This window comes from Plecotus auritus (genome assembly GCF_963455305.1).
Source record: "Plecotus auritus genome assembly, chromosome: 6".
Lineage (NCBI taxonomy): Eukaryota > Metazoa > Chordata > Mammalia > Chiroptera > Vespertilionidae > Plecotus > Plecotus auritus.
Genome location: NC_137773.1, coordinates 97,771,630 through 97,793,433, shown reverse-complemented (window position 1 = coordinate 97,793,433; position 21,804 = coordinate 97,771,630). Strand labels below are relative to the sequence as shown.

At 50.0% G+C, this 21,804-nt stretch overlaps 1 protein-coding gene across 2 annotated transcripts; it reads left to right on the top strand.

Annotated features, from left to right (window-relative positions):
• Positions 1-4,510: 4,510 nt before the first annotated feature.
• On the top strand, positions 4,511-18,527 carry TMEM161A (transmembrane protein 161A). 2 transcript variants are annotated; one of them, XM_080671646.1, is made up of 12 exons: positions 4,511-4,597; positions 8,070-8,173; positions 8,708-8,788; positions 9,172-9,269; positions 9,406-9,562; positions 10,266-10,417; positions 16,188-16,248; positions 16,325-16,468; positions 16,568-16,681; positions 16,840-17,014; positions 17,130-17,226; positions 17,386-18,527. In XM_080671646.1, the coding sequence occupies exons 1-12, from the start codon at positions 4,595-4,597 to the stop codon at positions 17,637-17,639; spliced, it is 1,440 nt and encodes a 479-aa protein (XP_080527772.1). In that variant the 5' UTR covers positions 4,511-4,594; the 3' UTR covers positions 17,640-18,527. The 2 variants fall into 2 exon arrangements, with proteins under 2 accessions (XP_080527772.1, XP_080527771.1); XM_080671645.1 differs by having other exon boundaries at positions 4,514-4,597; positions 17,130-18,519.
• The last annotated feature ends 3,277 nt before the right edge of the window (positions 18,528-21,804 follow it).

Genomic DNA, 21,804 nt, shown 5'->3' with positions numbered 1-21,804 from the left:
CAGCCGGAGGCTGAAGGGCTGGGAGGGTGGTGTGTTTGGGGGCAAAGCCACCAGGAACCCTGGGTGGCTCTGATGTGGAGAAAAGGGAAGAGGGTGCTGTGGGCAATTCACAGCCTCTAACCTGGATGGGGGCAGTAGGGGAGCCCACACCTGTGCTGGGAGGCTTGCAGAGACTGCAGGGGGTGTGGGGTGAACGCAGGGCCTCTGTAGGGTGCCCAAGGTAGACTGGGGAGTCCTCTTACCCAACTCAGACTCGGGTCCTAAATCCTCTCCACCTGCTCCCTTGTGCCCCTGCCCACCCTCAGAGGAGGGGTGAACCATTGCCCCCACTCCAGCCCTTGACAATGAACTCAGGGATCTGGGCTGTGCATACAACGTCCACCACCCCCAGCAGCACGGGCATGGTGGTCACCTTGAGGATGCAAATTCTCCACCTGGGTTACCCTTCTGGGGATCCCCTCCTTCAGGTCATAAGAACCCTGGCCATCTGCATAAGGGTGTATATACTTTGCAGTCACAGCTCTCCACACAACCAGACTCAGGACCCCTGGGAGAAACTGAGGCACAGCCAGAGAGGGTCTCTTCTCAACCTCTGATCTCACCCTTGCAATGGACAAGAAGCCAGGGCAGTCTCTGAAGTCTGTGCCCACAATCTAAGCTCTCAGTGTGGGGTTCATAAAAACGTGGCTGCTTTCAAAGGCTGGGGGAACCCTAAGGCCTGTGTATGTGGTTCTGTGTCCCCCATCACTGAGAGGCTGTACTTTTACCATCTGCCATTAGGTGACGCCCAATAATGTGCTTTGGATTCTGTGCTCCCTACTCAACATTTTTTTTTTTAAATATATTTTATTGATATTTTACAGAGAGGAAGGGAGAGGGATAGAGAGCTAGAAACATCGATGAGAGAGAAGCATCGATCAGCTGCCTCCTGCACACCCCCCACTGGGGATGTGCCCGCAACCACGGTACATGCCCTTGACCGGAATCGAACCTGGGACCCTTCAGTCCGCAGGCTGACGCTCTATCCACTGAGCCAAACCGGTTTCGGCCCTACTCAACATTTTAAAAAAATATATTTTATTGATTTTTTACAGAGAGGAAGGGAGAAGGATAGAGAGTTAGAAACATCGATGAGAGAGAAATATCATGAGAAAAAAATATTGATCAGCTGCCTCCTGCACACCCCCTACTGGGGATGTGCCAGCAACCAAGGTACATGCCCTTGACCGGAATCGAACCTGGGACCCTTCAGTCCGCAGGCTGACACTCTTATGAGCCAAACAGGTTAGGACCCCACTCAACATTTTAAAATAGAGATAGGAATGAATAAATAAAATCCTTATTGGCTTCCAGGGGCTCCACCCATGTTTTTAGGCTTCCAGCCTGGGACCCAGGCTATGTCATGTGTTGTGTGTGTGTGTGTGTGTGTGTGTGTGTGTGTGTGTGTGTGTGTGATTGTGTGTGTGATTATACATATACAGCCTGTGGTGTCCTAACCCATGAAGGGACAGTGGGCAGCCTACTGGGTTCTAGAAACACCTCTGGGTCCCGACCCCAGATATGCCCCTGTGGCTCTGTTGGGAAGGAAGCAGGGAAGGTTGTATGGAAGTGTCCCACCACTAGCCTTGCTAAGGACACCCTGATGACATCAGCCAGGGCCAATTTTACATCAAAGGGCCCCAAGTTCCCCCAGGAGCTCCATCCCTGGTTGGAAGCACCATGGGAATTGTGTCCTGGGCACCAACACTGTGATGGAAGTGGGATATCTCAGAGATGCATTTTTTAGAGCACCGTGGTGAAACGGTCAGTTTGGAATGAGGGTGTGGGCCTCAGTATGGTCAGAGAATGTGGGACATTAGTGTGAACGGCATAGGGAGCATCCAGTGAGGATCAGGGGGACATAGAATACCCGATGGAGAGGACAGAGATGAAGGAGTGTCCAGTGGAGAATGGAGATGTTGAGCAAATTTTGAAGAATGGACCATGGAGACCTTCCAATGTAGGAAAGAAGACTGGTTTTGCTCTGCATGAGTTGGGAGCCATAGATGGTTGTAAGCAAAGGAGGGCATGGTCTGGCTCAAGTGTTAACAGGTGCGTGCCCTCAAGCTCCTCACGAGAAAATAGGCTGGGGAAGGGGATGGGAAATGGAAGCCAGAAACCTGGGAGGAGGGGACTTCAGCAAGAGATGATGGAGGCTGGACAGGTGGAGACAGTGAAGGGAGTGAGGCCGGGTGGAACTGTGGTTACACTTGGAGGGTGGAGCCATCAGGAGGAGCTGACAGGTGAGGTGTGGGGTGAGAGCAGAGTCAAGGCCAACTCCAGGGTTTGTGGGTAAGCACCAGGAGGATGGGAGGTGGTGGAGGGAAGATTGGGAGCTCCTGGGGCCAGGATGTGTGTGAGTTGCCTGTGATTCACCACGTGGGGGCACTGTGATACCTGGACTCAGGAGCCTGGTGCACAAGAGAGAGGTCAGGTAGAAGCGGAGATCTGGGCCTCTCAGGGCCTCAGTATTTTAATCAATTAAATGGAGCCAATTGTCCCGCCTCCCTGTCCTGCTAGAGGAAGCACATGAGGCACTCCCAGCATGGTATACAGTGGGCCTGCAGCAAACGCCCCCCACGCCCACATTTTCTTTCTTGTTCCCTCTTTTCTGACACCTTTCCCAAATTTCATCTTCCCTGGATCCCACCTGTATGCCCTGGGCCTGAGGGGCATGTCATGACCCCCATGTAGGTCCTGGGGAATCCCAGTGACCCTCACTGCCACTGTCATCCATTCTCTTTCAAATGGACACTGAGTCCAGAGGACCAAAGTCACAAACAGAGAATCCCCTGCAAACAGACATCCATAAAGACAAAATCACCCACAGAGATGAGACAATCAACCATATCGGCCCTACTAACAGGTATCCAACCCCATAAAGACATCGTCATACCCACCTGTATGTACACACTTACACAGACACATCCATAGGAACAGATGGCAAAACTTAGGTAACTATGCTAGAAGCTCTTACTTCCAAGCCTAAGAACAGAAAACATAAGATTCCTGTGCTCTATATTCTCTCTCTCTCTCTCTCTCTCTCTCTCTCTCTCTCTCTCTCTCTCTCTCTGGAACAGGCTGCTGACACCTTTTCCCTTCTCCTTGCAAGGTGAATACATTTGCCCTCTCTCTCCTAACCTCCAAGCGTTCTACTTTTGCCTCTGTAACTTGTTTCCTGAGCCCATGCAGCCAAGCTGGGCACGTTTCTACCTCTGTGACTTTCTAAATAACCTTTCGCTTGTATTGGGGGTGGGGGTGGGGGGGATAAAACATCCGATTTGAGGCTGACATTTGGTTCTTGATCCAGCCATGGCTGAAGCTGATCCTACTTTATGAATTTTTTGTTATAGGAACTCAAAATTTCCTTTTTTTGCTGGAGCCCATTTGAGTTGGAGTGTGTGTGTGTGTGTGTGTGTGTGTGTGTGTGCGCGCGCGCGCAAAGTCCTGGCTGATAGAGAGGAATAAGACTTTTTCCACGGAAAGGAGGCATTCCGAGATGGAGGACAGCATTTACAAATGCTGAAAGTATGAGATAGAATGGCTGGTGGCAAGCTGTACTATAGTGCGCACAACAGTACTGGTGGCAGATTGAAGTTAGGCGGAGGGGTCTGAATTTAGTATGAGCACTTGGGCGTCTAGTCAGTGGGAGCCATTTAATGTTATTAAAAAAAAAATTATTGCTATCAGAGAGGGAGGGAGAGGAAGAGAAAGATAGAAACGTCATTGATGAGAGAGGATCAGCCATCGGCTGCATGCCACACGCGCCCACACTAGGGACCAAGCCTCCAACCCGGGCATGTCAAGCCCACAGCCCTGACCGAGATCGAACCATGACCTCCTGGTTCATAGGTCAACCACTGAGCCTCGCCAGCCAGGCCATTTAATGTTCTGGATCAGGAGAGTTTCATGCTCAGAACTGTCCCACCGGAGACAGTGAGTGATTGGGTGAATAAATGTATTGGCCAATCAAAGTCAGACTGTGGTCTGACAAGCAGCCCATGAGACCAATCATCGTCATTGATGAGAGAGGATCAGCCATCGGCTGCATGCCACACGCGCCCACACTAGGGACCAAGCCTCCAACCCGGGCATGTCAAGCCCACAGCCCTGACCGAGATCGAACCATGACCTCCTGGTTCATAGGTCAACCACTGAGCCTCGCCAGCCAGGCCATTTAATGTTCTGGATCAGGAGAGTTTCATGCTCAGAACTGTCCCACCGGAGACAGTGAGTGATTGGGTGAATAAATGTATTGGCCGCAGATCTGTAAGACAGGTGCAGGTGAGGAGACTGAGTCTAAGAGCAGGCGGTCACATCGGTGTCCCTGATACAGTCCTAATTCAACTGTGGTGAGCTCATCGGACGTCTTCGAACTACAACTTCCGGCATGCAACGCCAGCGACCCCGGTCTCTCGGTTTGTGCTCCGCGTACAAGCCTGATGATTGGTCTCATGGGCTGCTTGTCAGACCACAGTCTGACTTTGATTGGTCGAGTTCTCATAAGTGCCTGAGCTGGGGCTCGGGGTCCGCTTACCGTGCTGCCGCCCGCGACATGGTAAGCGGGAGTCCTGAAGCTTGGTGGGGTCCCTCAGGGGCTCAGGGTCCCGCCGTGGGAGTCCAGGGAGACACGGAAGGGACGGAGGTCCTTTTGTCGGGGTTGGGGGCTGTGAGAAACTCCGGGTCGCACAGAGTGCCTTGTGTCCCTCTCTGGGGTCAGCATCTTGCTGCGGGACTGGAAGCCCTGAGTATTCTGGGGGTTGTACCTTCTAGGGGTCTGGGATCCCGCCGAGGGGACTGGGGACCCGAGCACGTTCAGGGCCCCGCGAGGAAGGTCTCGGGTCCCGCTGGGGCCTACTCTGGAGTAGCGTGGGGGCAGCGCGGGTGGGTGTCTGCCGGTACAGGCATGCGCAGAAGCGCCAGGGAGAACCCTGAAAGGAGGGGGCCACGCCGAGGGGATTAGGTGGCTTCAGGGCGGGCGGGGTCCCATATTAGAGACAGCACAGTGGAACCCACAGGTCTCTCTGCTCCGGGTCCAAAATTTGAGTTTGTTCTCAAATTTAGTCCGCCCCGCGCCCCCGGCGCCCCCCCCCCCCCCCAACAACTCCTATTGGGCAGAAGGAGAGGCAGTCTGGAGGGGCCCAGAAGGCGACCTGACCCTGGCGGGGGCCAGGAGGAGGGATGTCCCGGAGGAGGGAGGGGCGTCGGAGATGAGCCTGAAGTGACAGCACTGGTGGAGGGGGTACTTGAAAGTGGGCTGCGTGCTAGGCTCGTATGGGATGCTGTGGGAGATGAGGGGAAGGGCTCTCAGAACCGGGATGGAGGAAAGATCCAGGGAAAGGCTCCAAGCAGGGGAGGGAATGGGTGGATGGGAGGCTCTGGAACAGTGGTTCCCAACCTCTTTTTGGCCATGCCCCACCTAAGCATCTCTAAAATCCTGATGCCCCCCTGTGACATATAATTCTTATTATTCAAAAGTGAACTCCTATTCACGTGGAGGAAGCCTAAAAAGCCATTAACTTGGTCTAAGCAAGCTTCCAAAGAACATGGCATCCATGAAAGAGAAAAATAAAAAAAACAAAAGGACAGTTGAAGTACTGAGGAAGAAATCACATAGAAATTGTTTAAAAAATAATATGAAGTGATATGAAAGAATAGCAAATAGTTTCAAAACATACTAGAGAACTAAAATGTATAAATATGTCAATATATATATATATATATATATATATATATATATTATATGTATATGAGGCCCCTAGAACCATAGAAATGCAAAAAATTCACTGTTAATAACTCATTCTCGAATTGCCCCCCTTAAAAATCAATTGCCCTCCTGTGGGGGGTGTGCCCCAATTTGAGAACCACTGCTCTAGAAAATCTTCGGAGATCTGCAGAGTGTGGACCCCTGAGACCAGATGCTGCTGGGAGCGGGGCATGAGAAACATCCCTGAACAGACCTCCCTGCCTTAGGTGGAGGACCCTTAGATGGAGGACACAGTCCTTCCTTCTCTCCTTCTTACCCTCCCTCTGGTTCTTCCTTCCTGTCGTAGGTGCTGGGACCACAGTTTGAACCACGGGTCCCCTCACTGGGAGGTGTGTGTGTAGAGGGGTGATGGAGTCAGTGATAGAGGGCCCTGGTCTGGCGGGCCTCTGAGACCCCAGTGGTTGGTCACAGGGAGGACTGGGGAGAGAGCCAGGCAGTGGGGTGTGGTAGTCTTGAGCTGGGCCTGACAGGCCTTGCAAGCTGTGGAGCAGAGTTGCATGTGACTATGAGACTGGGAAGGGTCCTGGATCCACTGGAGGAGCTCAGTGCTGTGTCCCCGGAGTGAGGGGTGGGTGCTGGGCTCCTGAAACAGCCTGGGGAAGCACAGGTCTGCAAGCTTAGCAGAGAGGTCCAGGCTGGAGGTACTGCTTTGTTGTGGTCATGCTGGGCCAGGTTAGTGGTTAAAACCCTGGCAGAGGATGGGGACATAGGAGAGAGGCCGGCAGAGGGAGGAGAAAAGCAGGCAAAGGCGCCCAGGAGTTTGGAGAGCATTGGTGGGAGGCACTGGGGGTCCCCAGAGGAGAGGAGATGGGGTGCTGGGAGGAAGGATGGGTGGGAAAGCCTGGCCCTCTGGGCTTGGGGGTGCCCACAGGCCTTGACAATGCCATGGTCATTAGTGCCTGCTGGCCAATTTGTATTTGGTAGGAGGAGGGGGAACAATGAGACTAGGACATTAGTGAGATTAAGAGATCAGAAAGATGGCACTCCACGCTCATTACTGAAAAAGTACTTATGGGCTCAGTTTACAAGTCACAGGCATAGAGAAAATATTCTATGCGTTGGTTATTGTAATGATGGATTTCTCAGCAGTTGTTCCGAATTACAGTGCTAGGCCCGATTTGTTATCCCACTAGAGCTTTTTTTTTTGAAGCTAGCTTATTTTTTGCCCTGGCCAGTGTGGCTCAGTTGGTTCCTTGCATCAAGAGGTCACCAGTTCGATTCCTGCTCAGGGCACATGCCCGGGTTGTGGGCTTCATCCCAGGTAGGGGATGTGTAGGAGGCAGCCGATTGATGTTTCTCTCTCTCTCTCTCTCTCTCTCTTTCTCCCCGTGTCCCTCTCTCTAAAATCAATAGAAACATATTTTTTTAAATATTAAAGAATAAAGTTAGCTTATTTTTTGTCTGATAGGATAATTTTAATTACTAATATTAATCTTTATTTCATTTTAGTTGTTCATTATAATGCCATAGTATTAGTAGGCAACTCTCCTGAGCACATTTTACACAATTACAAAATTACTATATTCAGGCAGCTTCAGCTTCAGACTGATTACCAAAAACATTTCTCCTACAATGTTTACAAATAAGTGTGTGAAAATGTGTTATGAATTATTGTTTCAATGGTTGTTATGTAGAATTTGGTGAGAAAATTCCTAATGAAAAAAAAAAGTTATCCCACTCATGTCTAAGTTGTTATCCTGAAGCAGGCAGTGGCCAGCTGAGGGGGTTGCTGAGAAGGGAGGTGGAGAGGAGGAGAGGTGACTGAGCCAACAGGATAAATGAAGACAGAGCCGCCTGGTGAACACTGAAGCTGGGAGTTGGTCCGAGGCAGTTGGTGCCAAGGCAGGGACTGTGGCTGGAGAGGAGCCACTTCTCACTGGACGTACCAGGGTCATTGTAGGTCCAGAAGGCAGTCACGAGAGAACAAGAAACAAAATAGGAAGCACTTCATTTCCAGAGGAGGAACACCAGGCTGGGAGAGGAATGCCTGAAACCCATGGCACAGACTGGAAGCGTACATGTTTGACCTGTCTTTCCCCAGCATCTGTTCTCCATCCCGCTTGCCCCCCAGCCAGGTGTGGGGTTCCTGGTCAGTAGGGTCTCCCAGGGTTGGGTCTGAGCTCACCCCAGTCCACTTCCCCAAGGTACATCTGGAGCAGGGAGGCCCTTCCCCCCCTGGCCCCGCATCGCTATAAATAGCTGGTTCCGGGGAGTAATCTTGTTGCTTTCTGGCTGGCACTGCCTGTCCTGTCCCTTCCCCCAGGCGATCCTCGGAGTGCAGCTGGTGGTGACCCTGCTCACTGCCACTCTCATGCACAGGCTGGCGCCGCACTGCTCCTTTGCACGCTGGCTGCTCTGCAATGGCAGGTGAGCCCCAACCCCCTCTCAGGCCCTGCAGGTAGTTTTTGTTTTTTTAAACAACTTTATTGAGATGTGGTTGATGTACAGTAAACTGCATATTTTGGAAGTGCACAGTTGGATCAGTTCTGACAGATGTACACACACACACACACACTCGGAAGAGCAGCTGCTTCCCCCTTCACCTCCCTTCCACTCTTCTTTCACTGCAGAGGTTTCCTGAAATGTTTTTGGTCCCTGTTTGGGTCAGGGTCCCTTCCTGAGATTTGTGGAAACGGCACTGTCCTTAAGACAGTGTGCACACCTTCGCTAGGAGAGTTGGCCAGCAGATTCAGAGGTGTCTGCACCCCTGCTGCACTGCCCCAGCCCACCTCCCGAGCCTTCCCTTGGCCTTCATGGGTGTTGCTCCTCCTGTCACCAGGGGTTCTAGGGCCCAGCCCTCCCTCTGACTTTAGTACGGAGTTTTGGGGTTCACTGCCTTGACATCGGAGCCCTACCCCCATGTCCGAGCTATCCTGACCACCTGCCTGTCTTTGTCCTCAGTCTCTTCCGATACAAGCACCCTTCGGAGGAGGAGCTGCGGGCCCTGGCAGGGAAGCAGAGGCCCAGAGGCAGGCGGGAGCGGTGAGTGAGCCTCCAACTTCAGGGGAGGCTGCAGGGACACAGGGCCTGCCCTGCCGGCTCTTGGGCACCACTCTGGGCACAGAGGAGAATGAGGCACCCAGAGGAGAATCTGGACACCCCAGGATGAATGAATTTTACTGTCATACCTGGGCTGCCTTCAGTCGGCATTGAATGCTTGGCAGCTTGCTGTGGGCCGGCCCTGTGGGTGGGTGGTGCCTGCAACCTGGTGTTTAGAGGTTACCCAAACTGGGGAGAAGGCACCTCCCGCCAGCTCCTGTGCTCTGAGGGTGGCACTCAGGACCTCAGGCTGTGGCAGGGAGCGGTGGGCTGGACTGGGGAGGGAGAAATGGAGGCTGCTGCTCTGACTCTCCCCTCCCTACCAGGTGGGCCAATGGCTATAGTGAAGAGAAGACTTTGTGTGTCCCCCGAGATGCCCCTTTCCAGCTGGAGACCTGCCCCCTCACAGCCGTGGATGCCCTCGGTAACAGTCCAGTGGGTCCCCAGCACCCCTCACTTTGCCCAAACCCTGGCAGGGTGGGTGGGTGGGGGAGACCCTGGGTGGGCAGGGTTGGGGGAAGGCCTTGGGAGGCAGCCTGGCTGAATAGGGTGTCCCGCAGTCCTGCGCTTCTTCCTGGAATACCAGTGGTTCGTGGATTTTGCCGTGTACTCGGGAGGCGTGTACCTCTTCACAGAGGCCTATTACTATGTTCTGGGCCCGGCAAGGGAGACCAACATCGCTGTGTTTTGGTGTCTGCTTACCGTTGCCTTCTCCATGTATCCTTCCAGCTCTGGGTGGGGAGGCGGGAGGCATGTGGGAACCTGACTGAGGCTTCCTGTCTCCCCTATATTGGTAGTTGGTTATGGACTGCTGTGACACAAACCTCACCCCAACTCGGAGAGAGATGCCACCTCTGCATTTTTTTTTATTAAGCCGCACAGGGAACAGGGTGAACCTGTGACTTTAGGGACCCAGGTAGGAGAGAATGTCCTTGTGCCGTGGGCTTGGGGAGAAGGAAAGCCTATCTTGAGGTCCCCACTCTTCTGAAAGCTCTGGGTCTCTCCAAGGCAGATTGGAGATACAGCCCTTGTATCTGCCAGCTCCACAGAGGAACGTGCTGTGATGTAGCCAGGAGGCTAGATGGGTAAGGGAGGCGGGGCCTCCTGAAGAAACTGACTTGGTGGCCATTTCTAACGGGCTACGCACAGTGTGATGAGCCAAGCTGGAGGCCCAGCCCAGGCGCACCTGCCATGCGCAAGACCCCACACTGCTGACACAGGCGTGAGCAGCATTCTCACCTTGTGTCCTGGGCTTGTTTATCGGCTCACTCTTCTCTTCAGTCAGCCCCCTGTTCCCCTGTTCCCCAGGACCCCAAACCCAAACCTGGTGTTTGTGCTCTGGATTTGGGGTGTCACTGGCTGGAGGTGGTGAAGTGGGCAGGGGCATCGCAGGTGGAAGCCTCCTTAGCTCTGCCGCCAGGAAGATGTTCCTGACAGTGACTCGGCTGTACTTCAGCGCTGAGGAGGGGGGCGAGCGCTCTGTCTGCCTTACCTTTGCCTTCCTCTTCCTGCTTCTGGCCATGCTGGTGCAGGTGGTGCCAGAGGAGACCCTGGAGCTAGGCCTGGAGCCAGGTACGTGCAATAGGACGTGGGGTAGACACCGGTCACTCCCTCTTGTGAGCTGACGAGTGTGGGGTTTAAGTGGCTTGATCCACTGCACATTGTAGGTGTAAGAGGGGACTCCTGGCCCTAACCGGTTTGGCTCAGTGGATAGAGCGTCGGCCTACAGACTAAAGGGTCCCACCTTTTGTTTTTTGTTAATCCTCACCCAAATTCGATTCCGGTCAAGGGCATATACCTTGGTTGTGGGCACATCCCCAGTAGGGGGTGTGCAGGAGGCAGCTGATCGATGTTACATCAATATTTCTAACTCTCTATCCCACTCCCTTCATCTCTGTAAAAAAATCAATAAAATATATTTTTTAAAAAAGAGGGGACTCCTGGGGCCAGACAGTGTCTATGGATTTCTGCCACCCTTGGTGCCCCCTTGGGCTTTGGGATAAGAGGACCTGTTTTCTCACTCTCTGGCAGACGCCGGTGGCTATAGCTCTTCACACAGGCATTTCTGTTCCCCGCTAGTCTGCCTCTACCCAGCAACCACAGTAATTTAATATTTACCTACTTTCGTTTAATTTGTGGGAGCAAGTGGGTAGTGCTACAAAATTTATAAAATAAATACAAGAGTGAAAATTACACTTCCACTCTGGCTCTGATCCCCAGAGGAAACCTAGGCGCCACTTTTCCTTATTCACATAAAGCAGTAGCACAGATATCTCTTACACCTTGTCTTTTTCCCTTAAAAATAATAAATACTGGAGGTTGTCCCTTGATGCTACATATGGTACTGTTTCTTGTGACAGCTACATGGTATTTCATTTTATGGATGTCCTATTATTATTTAACTAGGCCCCTATTTATGGACATGTAAGCCTTCTGCTATTAAATGTTGTTGCACAAAACCATGTTGTTATATAGCAATGTGGTATGGGAATAGCTTTGTGCCTGTTGCCCTGTGCACCAGAGTGCATTTGTAATTTGGATAATGTTGCAAATTGTCCTTCAGGAAAAGATGTATGAACATGCCTATTTCTCCACATCCTCACCAATGGGTTTCCTCCGACTTTTTCATCTTGGGTGATCTACTGGGTGAAAATGTAAGTGAGGCTGAGCATCTTTTGTTTTTTGTTAATCCTCACCCAAGGATATTTTCCCATTGATTTTTAGAGAGAGTGGAAGGGAGGGGAAGAGACAGAGAGAAACACTGATGTGTGAGAGACACATCGATTGGATGCCTCCCATTCATGCCCTCTACTGGAATCAAACCTGGGACCCTTCAGTCCAAGGGCAGATGCTCTGTCCACTGAGCAAAACTGACCACGTGAGCATCTTTTTATATGAAGTTGTTTAGAAGAAGTTGTTTCTATTTCCCTTCCAGAAAAGTTCTGCTCTTTTGCCCAATTTTCTACTGGGTTGTTGACTCTTTTATTGATTTGTATGAGTTCTCTATTTTTTTCTTAGTTTCTCATTTTTGTTTTGACTTTTTATATTATTTGATTGATCTTTTAAAAACATACTTTGGATCATGCAACTTCTCTGCCTGACACCAGACTCTAATGGTCTTTGAATAAAGACCAATTTCCTCACTGTGGCTTACAGGGCCCTGTTGATTCCTTGAGCTTTATTATCACCAATTCTCCCCACTTTCCTATTTTTTAAATTATGCAATGTTTGATATATATAAAATAACACATATATGTAAATTACAAAGGATAATAATCATGTAAACACCCATGAACCCACCTCTCAAGTAAGAACTGGATCCCAACACTTCTGTGTGTCTCTGATGCTTCTTCCTGATCCCACTGCCTTCCCCTATTCTCAGCCCCAACCGGTCTCTCAAACTGTGTTTGTTCGTTTTAAGGTTTTTTTTGTTGTTAATCCTCACCTGAGGATATTTTTTCCGTTGATTTTTAGAGAGAGAGGAAGGGAGAAAAGGAGTGGGGAGAGAGAGAGAGAGAGAGAGAGAGAGAGAGAGAGAGAGAGAGAGAGAGAGAGAGAATCCAAGTGAGAAACACACTGATTGGTTGCCTTCTGCATGGGTCCCTACCAGGGCTGGGGATCGGACCTGCAACCCAGGTACATGTCCTTGATTGGGAATCAAACCTGGGACACTTCGGTGCGTGGGCAGATGCTGTAACCACAGAGCTACACTGGCCAGGGCAAGTTTTGTGTTTGTTTGTTTGTTTGTTTGTTTATTTTTTAATTGATTTTTAGAGAGAGAGAGAGAGGAAGAGAAAGGGTAAGAGAGAGAAAGACAAAGAGAAGCATCGATTTGTTGTTCCACTTATTTATGCATTCATTGGTTGACTCTTGTATGTGTCCTGACTGGGGATCAAACCCGCATCCTTGGCGTATAGGTGTGACGCTCTAATTGAGCTTCCTGGCCAAGGCCTCAAACTTTGTGGTTATCATTTCTGTTTCTCCCCGGCCGGTGTAGTCACTTGGTTAAGCTTCGTCCCCTGCACCAATTCCCAATTAGGACTCATTCCTGGGTTGTGGGCTTGATCCCCCGTAGGGGACGTGTAGGAGGCAGCCAGTCGATGTTTCGCTCTCACATCTCTTTCTCCCTCTCCCTTCTGCTCTCTCTAAAATCAATAAAAACATTGGAAAACAACAACAACAGAACAGTTTCATCGCATATGTCTCTGTCCCTAAAGAATTTATTGTACAGTTTTACAAAATGTCGTCTTCCAGCTGTGCTTTTCTGTCTCTGATATTGTTTCCAAATTAGGTTGTTTTGGTCTGGGCTCCTTTAATTCATCTCGTTACCATGTATGATGTGGTGAGACTCCACCGTCTCTATTATCCCATTCTCCTGTGACTGACGTTCAGGTGGTTTCCAGAGTTTCACTTTCTCACAGTTGCTACAGGGAACATTGTTATCCATGTTTCCTCATACCCATGGGCAGGCATTTCTTTTGGGCACAGACTTGGGAGCCATGGGGACATGTTCACCTTTATGAGATGGTGCCTCAGCGTTTTCAGAGCAGTTCTCCCAGCACATGCACCAGCCATGCCGCCTGGGGTCCAGAGCATGCCTCCGGGCTCAGGCTGCCGGTGAGTCCCAGCCGCGTGGTCGATGGCTGTGGGTGAGGTTACAAAGGCCCCCTGCCTTGGCCTTCCTGCTTTTATGTTTGGGTGGTGACTGCACCAACTTCTCAGGGGGACAGGGTGGTTTAAATGAATCAAGATCTCTGGTATGAGTCTGGTGGTGTAGAACGATGCCTTCTGGGTCTTCACGTGCATTTTTCTGGTTATCTGAAGGGGGGTGCTCTTTTCCTGTTTATTCATTATTCACGTTTCCTCTTCTGTCAAAAACCTGTTTGTATTGTTGCCCATTTTTCTTTCGGTTTTATGCCTTTTTAAAAATTGTTATGGTAAAATACAGCCTCTTTTCTATTTCCGTTTATAGCATTTAAGGTTATAAATACTTCCTAAGTCCCACTTTTGTTTCCCCCTAAGTTTTGCCTTGTGTTTTCATTGTCATGCAATTCTGGGTATTTTAAAGTTTCCATTGTGATTTTTTTTTTAACCTTTTTAAAATACTTCAAACATGGCACTTTAATAAGATTCTTATTTCCAGCTTAATTGCTTGGTTACAGAAGATGGTCTACTTGAAATAAGTTCTTTAATATTTGTTAAGACTTGCCTATAGCCTAGAAAGAGATCAGTTTTTGTGATTGTTCCACGTGTTCTTGAACAACATATATTCACTGCTTCTATATATCCAATAAATTCAAGTCTCCATCTTTCCTAACTTTTTGTTAGTCACTAACGGGTTAATCCCCCTCTGGGATAGAGGTCTCAGTGTCTCTAGGTTCTGTCAATGTTTTTTAAATATAGAGGTGGATTGAGAAGGTGTTTACAAGTTTAGAATTGCTACATTTTCTTGGTGCAGCAGTCTTTTTTTCTTTATTCCTTACCCAAGGATATGTTTATTGATTTTAGAGAGAGATGAAGGAAGAGGGAGAGAGAGAAACATTGATAGGTTGCCTCCTGTACACCTGGCCCAGGGCTGAATCAGCCATTTTATCATGATGTATTGACCCTTTCTGATTCTAGAAACACTTCTATCTCAGTCTAGTTTGTCTGGTTTTGATATAGTCTTTATAGTGTTCTTTTGTAGTATGTGTTATGTCTTTTTAACATCTCTGTTCTCTTAACCTTCCAGTGACCTCATGTTGAGGTATGTCTCTAAAAAACATAGCTGGATATTTTCAATCAAGTGTGTCAGTCTATGTTGTTTAACTTTTAAGTTTAATCTGTCTTTTATTGTGATTGGACATATTTGGCCTTGTTTCTGCATCTTATTTTTATGCTTTATAATGTTCCTTTTCTGTTGTTACTTTTGATAGTGGCTGCCAGCCTAATTGTCCTTCCTTTATAGTGATCTGTTTTAACTCCTAGGCTGCTTTGCAATCTCTTTGTTTTTGGTATTCTGCAGTTTCGCCAGTATGTCTAGGTATGGATTTCTTTGTATTTATCTGGTTTGATGTCTTTTGTGTGTGGCATCCATTCTGAAAACTTCTCAACCATTCTTTTGCAATATCTCCTGTTCTCCTTCATTCTCTCTCTCTGTCTCTCCTTTTGAGGAAGACTTGACTTATGCTGGACTTCCTATTCTGTCCTCTTTGTCTCCATCTCCCTTCATATTCCCCACCTTCTTGTCTTTCTGAGTGGGAATCTGAGTGATTTCTTCAGATCCAATTCATGAATTCCTCCTTGGCTGTTTCTAATTTAATGTTTAATATCCTATCATTTCAGTAATGGTATTTTTCCTTTGGAAAAGGTTGATTTCTCTGTAAATTTACCTGATCCTCTGAGGTAATCTTGTGTCACCTGTTCTGTCATTCCAGCTTTTATTTCCCTCAATCATTTCATACAAAGCTGATAATACCAATTTCTGAAGTCTAAACTGTCTTTTATTTTTCTGCCGAATCTCCTTTATGGTGATTTGTTTCCTTGCGTGTTTGGTGATTTTGGTTGTGAATTGATATTTACTTGCTTTTACTCTGTGGAAACTCTGGGGGTCTGAACTACTGAGGGTTCTTTCCCGGACTCCGGTTTTCTCCTGTGGGAGCCCTTCACGTCCCTCAATTCCTGGTGTAATCCTGTAAGCTCCGATTCAGTGCTCCCTTGTTTTTCCCACATCCCCAGCCCCGTGGTCAGCAAACTGCGGCTCGCGAGCCACATGCGGCTCTTTGGCCCCTTGAGTGTGGCTCTTCCACAAAATACCACGGCCTGGGCTAGTCTATTTTGAAGAAGTGGCGTTAGAAGAAGTTTAAGTTTTAAAAATTTGGCTCTCAAAAGAAATTTCAATCGTTGTACTGTTGATATTTGGCTCTGTTGACTAATGAGTTTGCCGACCACTGCCGCAGCCCAATCAAGGGTCTGCCTGATACAATCTCCTGTTCTTTCATTTTTTAGAGAGAGAAACATTGATGTGAGAAAGAAACATCAACTGGTTGCCTCCTATACGTACCCCAATTGGGGATCAAACCCACAACCTAGATATGTGCCCTGACTGGGAATTGAACCCACAACCTTCTGGTGTACCGGATGATGCTCCAACCAACTGAGCCATCTGGCCAGGGCCATTCTCCTGTTCTCTGAAAAGAGCCGCTCGTCACTCAGCATTAAGTGATCCTCCTGCCTGGCATGGGGCCTGGATGCCACTGGTGCGTTCCTACCCGAGGAGCGAAGGACATCTAGGAGGGGGGCAGAGCAGGCTCTGAGTTCCCAGGGGTGTTCTCTACTCTGCCTTTCTCTTTGTCTTCCCCAGGCCTGGCCAGTATGATCCAAAACTTGCAGCCACTTCTGAAGATGCAGGGCTGGGACTGGATGTGAGTCCTGGGAAGGGAGAGGGGGCAGGGGCGGCTGTCAGGCTGTGGGGTTCCCTGACCTGTCTCTTCTTCCCAGGGTTCCTCTAGTTAAGCTGGTCATCCGTGTGGGGCTTTCGATCCTAGGCTCCATGCTGGGTGCCTTCCTCACCTTCCCAGGCCTGCGGCTGGCCCAGACCCACCGAGATGCACTGACCATGTCAGAAGACCGGCCCATGCTGCAGTGAAGTGGGGAATGGGTGGGTGAGAGGTTAGGGAGCCTAGGGGAGAGGATGGGGATGGTCGGTGCCTAGGCCTCACCCTGCTGCATCCTTGCCTCCAGGTTTCTCCTGCACACCAGCTTCCTGTCCCCACTGTTCATCCTGTGGCTCTGGACCAAGCCTATTGCACGGAACTTCCTGCACCAGGAGCCCTTTGGGGGCACACCCTTCATCCTGTGTGTATGGGGTGGGGTCAGGAGGGGGGTTGCTGGGGGACCCCTCTGTGTACTCCAGTCTGAGGCTCAGGGAGGAGCCATGGGAGAGCTGTGAGTCCTGGGGGAAGATCCTGGGGCAGAAGGAGGCCTCACTAGCCTCCTTACCCTCTTCGGTGCAGACTCTCGGACTCAGCCTTTGACTCACTGCGCCTCTGGGTGCTGGTGGCACTGTGCCTGCTGCGGCTGGCAGTGACCCGGCCCCACCTGCAAGCCTACCTATGCCTGGCCAAGGCCCGCGTGGAGCAGCTGAGGCGGGAGGCTGGCCGCATTGAGGCCTGCGAGATCCAGCGGCGGGTACGGGTGCTTGTCTGGGTGGGAACCTGGGGTGCAGGGCAGGCCTTCCATGCCTTGCAAGCGTGGGGTCAGCTGGAGCTCAGAAGGTCAACTGTCACTGCTACCTGCTCACCAGGTGGTACGGGTCTACTGTTACCTGACAGTAGTGAGCCTGCAGTACCTGACGCCACTCATCCTCACCCTCAATTGCACACTTCTGCTCAAGACGCTGGGTGAGAGGAAACTGCCTTGTGGGGTGAGGGTGGCCTGGGGGGCCCTGAGGTGTCCTGGCCTCAGCCCCGCTTCCTCCACTCCTCATCCTCCTGTCCCTATATCCCCCTACTTCACCCCTCCGTCCTACACCCGTCCCTCTCTCTACTCTCTTCTCACAGGTGGCTACTCTTGGGGCCTGGGCCAGGCCCTCCCACTATCCCCAGTACTGGCAGCAGCCCGAGATGGTCCAGTGGGCCCCAAGGAGGATGAGGCCCAGCAGGTGGCGGCCCGGATCACTGGGGCCTTGGGTGGTCTGCTCACACCCCTCTTCCTCCGTGGCACCCTGGCCTTCCTCATCTGGTGGACTGCGGCCTGCCAGCTGCTTTCCAGCCTCTTTGGCCTCTACTTCCATCAGCACCTGGCAGGCTCCTAGACACCTGAAGAGACTCCTGGAACCCCATGGCCTCCCTCTGTGTGTGTGCCTCAGTATCCCCAGGTGCAAGAGGGCCTGGGGGGCTTGTGCTCAACCCTTCACTGCAGTGCCTGCATGGGCCCCTTTGGGCCCTGAGCTTCTGCCTCGAAACTATCTCCCGAGGCTGGTGGCAGAGTCCCACAGCCGTTGTTCCTGGACTGCATGTGCACATCAGGTTTGACAGCAGAGCAATAACAGAGGGGTGGCTTTTTGAAAAGGGGGGAAAGAAGGGATCTGGAGGGGGTGAGAGGTGGGTGGGGTGGGTGGGCCCCTAGTTCTGGGCTGGGCCACAGTAGCTACTGCCCTCTGCCACAGGTACATGGGGACTGCTTTCCTATAAGGGTCACACACAGGCAAATGGGTATGTTGCTGAGGCCATAGGCCCAGGGCAAAGAGGATGAGGGGCTCTCTCTGACTCTGGAATTTTTTTGTCACTGTGGTGACAGTGGGAACCCACTATGTATGCACGTATGTAGAACAACATACACGTGGCTGAAAAGCCAAAATTCAACTGAGTAAATTTTAATGGTCTTAATAGGCTTTATTGAATGACTCATGAATCAGTCAGCATCTTATGCTTCTATTATGTGGATAAACATGAAAAGTATATTAAAAACAAGGGTTAGCCCAGCCGGTGTTGCTCAGTGGTTGGGCATTGACTTATGAACCAGGAGGTCACAGTTCAATTCTCCGACAGGGCACATGCCCAGGTTGCAGGCTTGATCCCCATTGTGGGGCATGCAGGAGGCAACCTATCAATGATTCTCTCTCATCATTGATGTTTCTATCTCTCTCTCCCTCTCCCTTCCTCTCTGAAATCAATAAAAAAAATATTTTTAAAAATTTTAGAAAAAAAAACCTGGCTTGAGGCAAACTAAATGCATCATCCAATTTTGATCCTTCTCAAGTCTCCAGTTAAAGTATAAGGCTGCAGTATGTTCCAGAAGGTGTAATTAAGGGAGGAGCCATGATTGACTGCCAAACTCACGGATGCCAAACCCTAAGCCCAGGAAACAGCTTGATTTACCCATAGAAACTTCCAGAGGCACTGACCACAGCAGGTCTCAACAGGCCAGGCTGAGGGTGGGGGTGAGACTGAGGCTGCTGGCCAGGGAGTTGTTTGGAAAGTTCTCAGGTGCTTATTTTCTTCCCATGACACCACTGCTAGGAGGGAAGCCAGGCGTGGTAGGGAATGTGGTGGCAAATGGCATTAGGTGACTATACATAATAAATGCTAAATGGAGAGAGCCACTACCCCTATCCGGCCTGCAGATTCTAGAACTTACCAGGCATGAGACTGAAGACCCCTGGGGAATCTAGCTGGTCCAAGAAGAAAGACCTAAGAACACTAGCACCACAGAGTTCCCATCAGCCTCCAGCTTAGGTGTGAGTCTATGTGATCTCCATACTCCTTTGGTCTTCCAGCCTGCTTGTCTCAGCCCTTATTCTTCATTGTGAGTAGACAACCAGGATTGTCCAGGGATCTGAGGAATGTCCAGTGTGGAAAACAGACCCAAACATAAAAAAAGACAACTTCTGGAAATTGATTCTACAGGGAGAAGGGAACTTACAAAACAAAAACAGTCCATGCCCTGGCTGGTGTGGTTTAGTTGGTTGAGTTTCGTCCCGTTCACCAAAAGATTATTGGTTCAATTCCCGTTCCTGGCACATGGTCAGGTTGTGGGCTGGATCCCCAGTAGGGGGCATGCAAGAGGCAACCAGTCGATTGTTTCTCTATCTCTCCCTCTTCATTCCTCTCTTTCAAAAAAAAAAAAAAAAATTCAATAAAAGAAACAATAGTCCAGGATGTTCTCAGAGAAAAGAGATTCATGAAGCAAGAACAATGCTACTAAAAAGGAACATCTGACGAAACTTTGTTCTCTTTTGAGCTCTTGGAGATTAAAAGCAAATGGAAGATCAAGTTGTGGAAATCTTACAGAAGGAACAAAAAAATAAAGATATACAAAACAAGAACTAACAAAGAGGAAATTAGAAGATTGGTTTTAGAAGAAGAATCTTCAAAATAGTTCTGGCAGAAGAGATCCAAGCAAACAGAGAAGAACGTTCCATGGAACAAGGCAAGGTTCCAGGTGCCTGATGCCCAGCCCTGGGTGTCTTGGGATGCCTCAAGTTAATGGAACATCATCTCCCACTCTGCAGGACCCACACTGTCCCCTGGCACCTCAGGAGTTATCATCTGACACCTGGTGGCCCCTAAGCCCACTGGGCACACTTCTTCCTGCAGTGGTGCCTTAGGATGCCTGGCCCCTTGCTTGCCCAAACATGGCTGTGCATGCTCTCTGCTTTGGAGCTCAACACCATGTGGTCTAGGGACACATAGGAAGGTGGAAACACCATAAACAAAAGCAAGGCAGTGGCTGACACAAACAGCAGGCACAATGGGGTGCAGCACTTGTGGGACAACCAAGGCAGGAAGAACCAGTGACAGTTATAGCCTTCACTGTCGTGCATCAAACCCCAGATATTTACAGACTCTGCACATTGCACACACACACACAAAGAAGGTAAGAATGAGAAGAAATAAGGTGAGAGAAAAATAGGGAAGATGGAAGATGGTGGTAAAGATCCTGTGTTTTCAGGAGGAGGGTAAGTATTTTAGTTTTTGTTGACTCATCAGTGGCAATTATCACATATTGGTGCTGCTCAAGGAGGGGATCATTCTGCCCCAAAGTGACACTAGTCAATGTAGGAGACATTTTTGAATGTCACAACTGGAGGGAGGGAAGAGGCTAATGGCATCTGGTGGGTGGAGGCCAGGGATGTTGCTCAGCACCCCACAGTGCCCAGGATGGTCCCCAACAAAGAAAACCTGGCTCCAGACATCAGTAGCACTGAGAAACCCTACATCACAGAAATTGACTATATGATTTCCAAACCACCTGAAGAAAAGGATAATTAAAAAGAAAAAAGAAGGCCCCCAAAACAAATCAAGAGAAGTCAGCCAAGGAAAAAAGTAGTGCAAAGAAAAGGTGCTGCAAACTGAAACAGCACCTGAGGTGCGCCACGGACATCTGAAACAGCCTCACTGTCAAGTCCTCCAGCCTTCACCTGCCCTCGCTGTCCCCTCCCCACAAGGCACTATCTGGTCACCACTGGCCTCCCCTATGGCTCTCCTCACCCCCTGCAGGCTCCTGTCTCCCCTCTCTCCTCCTCTCCATCCTTCCTTGTGGGCTCTAGATGTTTGTCAGCAAGTCCCATTTTTATTTCTATGGTCCTCAGTGTCTTGGGCAGCTCAGCCAGCACGTTCAGTGCTCTTGACCTTCCCCTACCACCCCATAGGCACATCAGCTCCATTTTTCTGTTACCATTTTCTTTCTCATACCCAGCCTATTCGGAAACCTGTCTGCAACATCTTCAAAACCACCCTGACCCCAACACCCCACACCCCCGCCACCACTCTGCTCAGTGACAGCTGCTTGTTCCCTTACACACAGCTCTGCCTGGAAGCCAGAAAGGGGTTTTGTGGCAGACTCCATTCCCTAATTGAGGGGCTGCCTCAATTAGGGAGCATGAGGGCTTTGAAGGGCACCTAGCTCCTGAGAGAAAAACCCAGACTTCTTACCAGGCAGATTGCTAGGACAGAGCTGGGGAAAGCGATATGGGCCATGACTTAGAGAAGGATCACTTTGCCAGTGGCGTTGTCTATTCTGGCTGTTATAACAAAATGCCATAGCCTGAGTGGCTGACAAGCAAAGGAAATTGATTTCTCACTGTTCTGGAGGCTGGAAGTCCAAGATCAGGGCACTGGCCTGGCCAGGATAGAACCCACATCTAGGTTGTAGATGCCACTTCTCATACAGTGGAGGATGGAGAGGAGAGCCTGCTCTTTGGTGTGACTCTTAGAAGGGCACCAATTCCATCATGGTGGCCTCACCTTCATGACTTCATCTGACCCTAAGAACCTCCCCAAGTCCCACTTCCTAACACCACTAGGTTTCAACATAGGCATTTAGGGAGCCAGGGGAGATATCAGTCCATGACAGCCTTGAAGATAAAATAGCCAGGATCTGGGCCCCCCACAATGCCATTAAACACACACACACACACACACACACACACACACACACACACACACACACGCTGAGTAGGCAGAAGAATCACAACC

Coding starts and splice junctions, on each gene's coding strand:
- TMEM161A (XM_080671645.1), top strand. Junction 8,174..8,707: donor TGGCTGCTCTGCAATGGCAG/GTGAGCCCCAAC, acceptor CTTTGTCCTCAG/TCTCTTCCGATACAAGCACC. Junction 9,270..9,405: donor CACAGCCGTGGATGCCCTCG/GTAACAGTCCAG, acceptor GGTGTCCCGCAG/TCCTGCGCTTCTTCCTGGAA.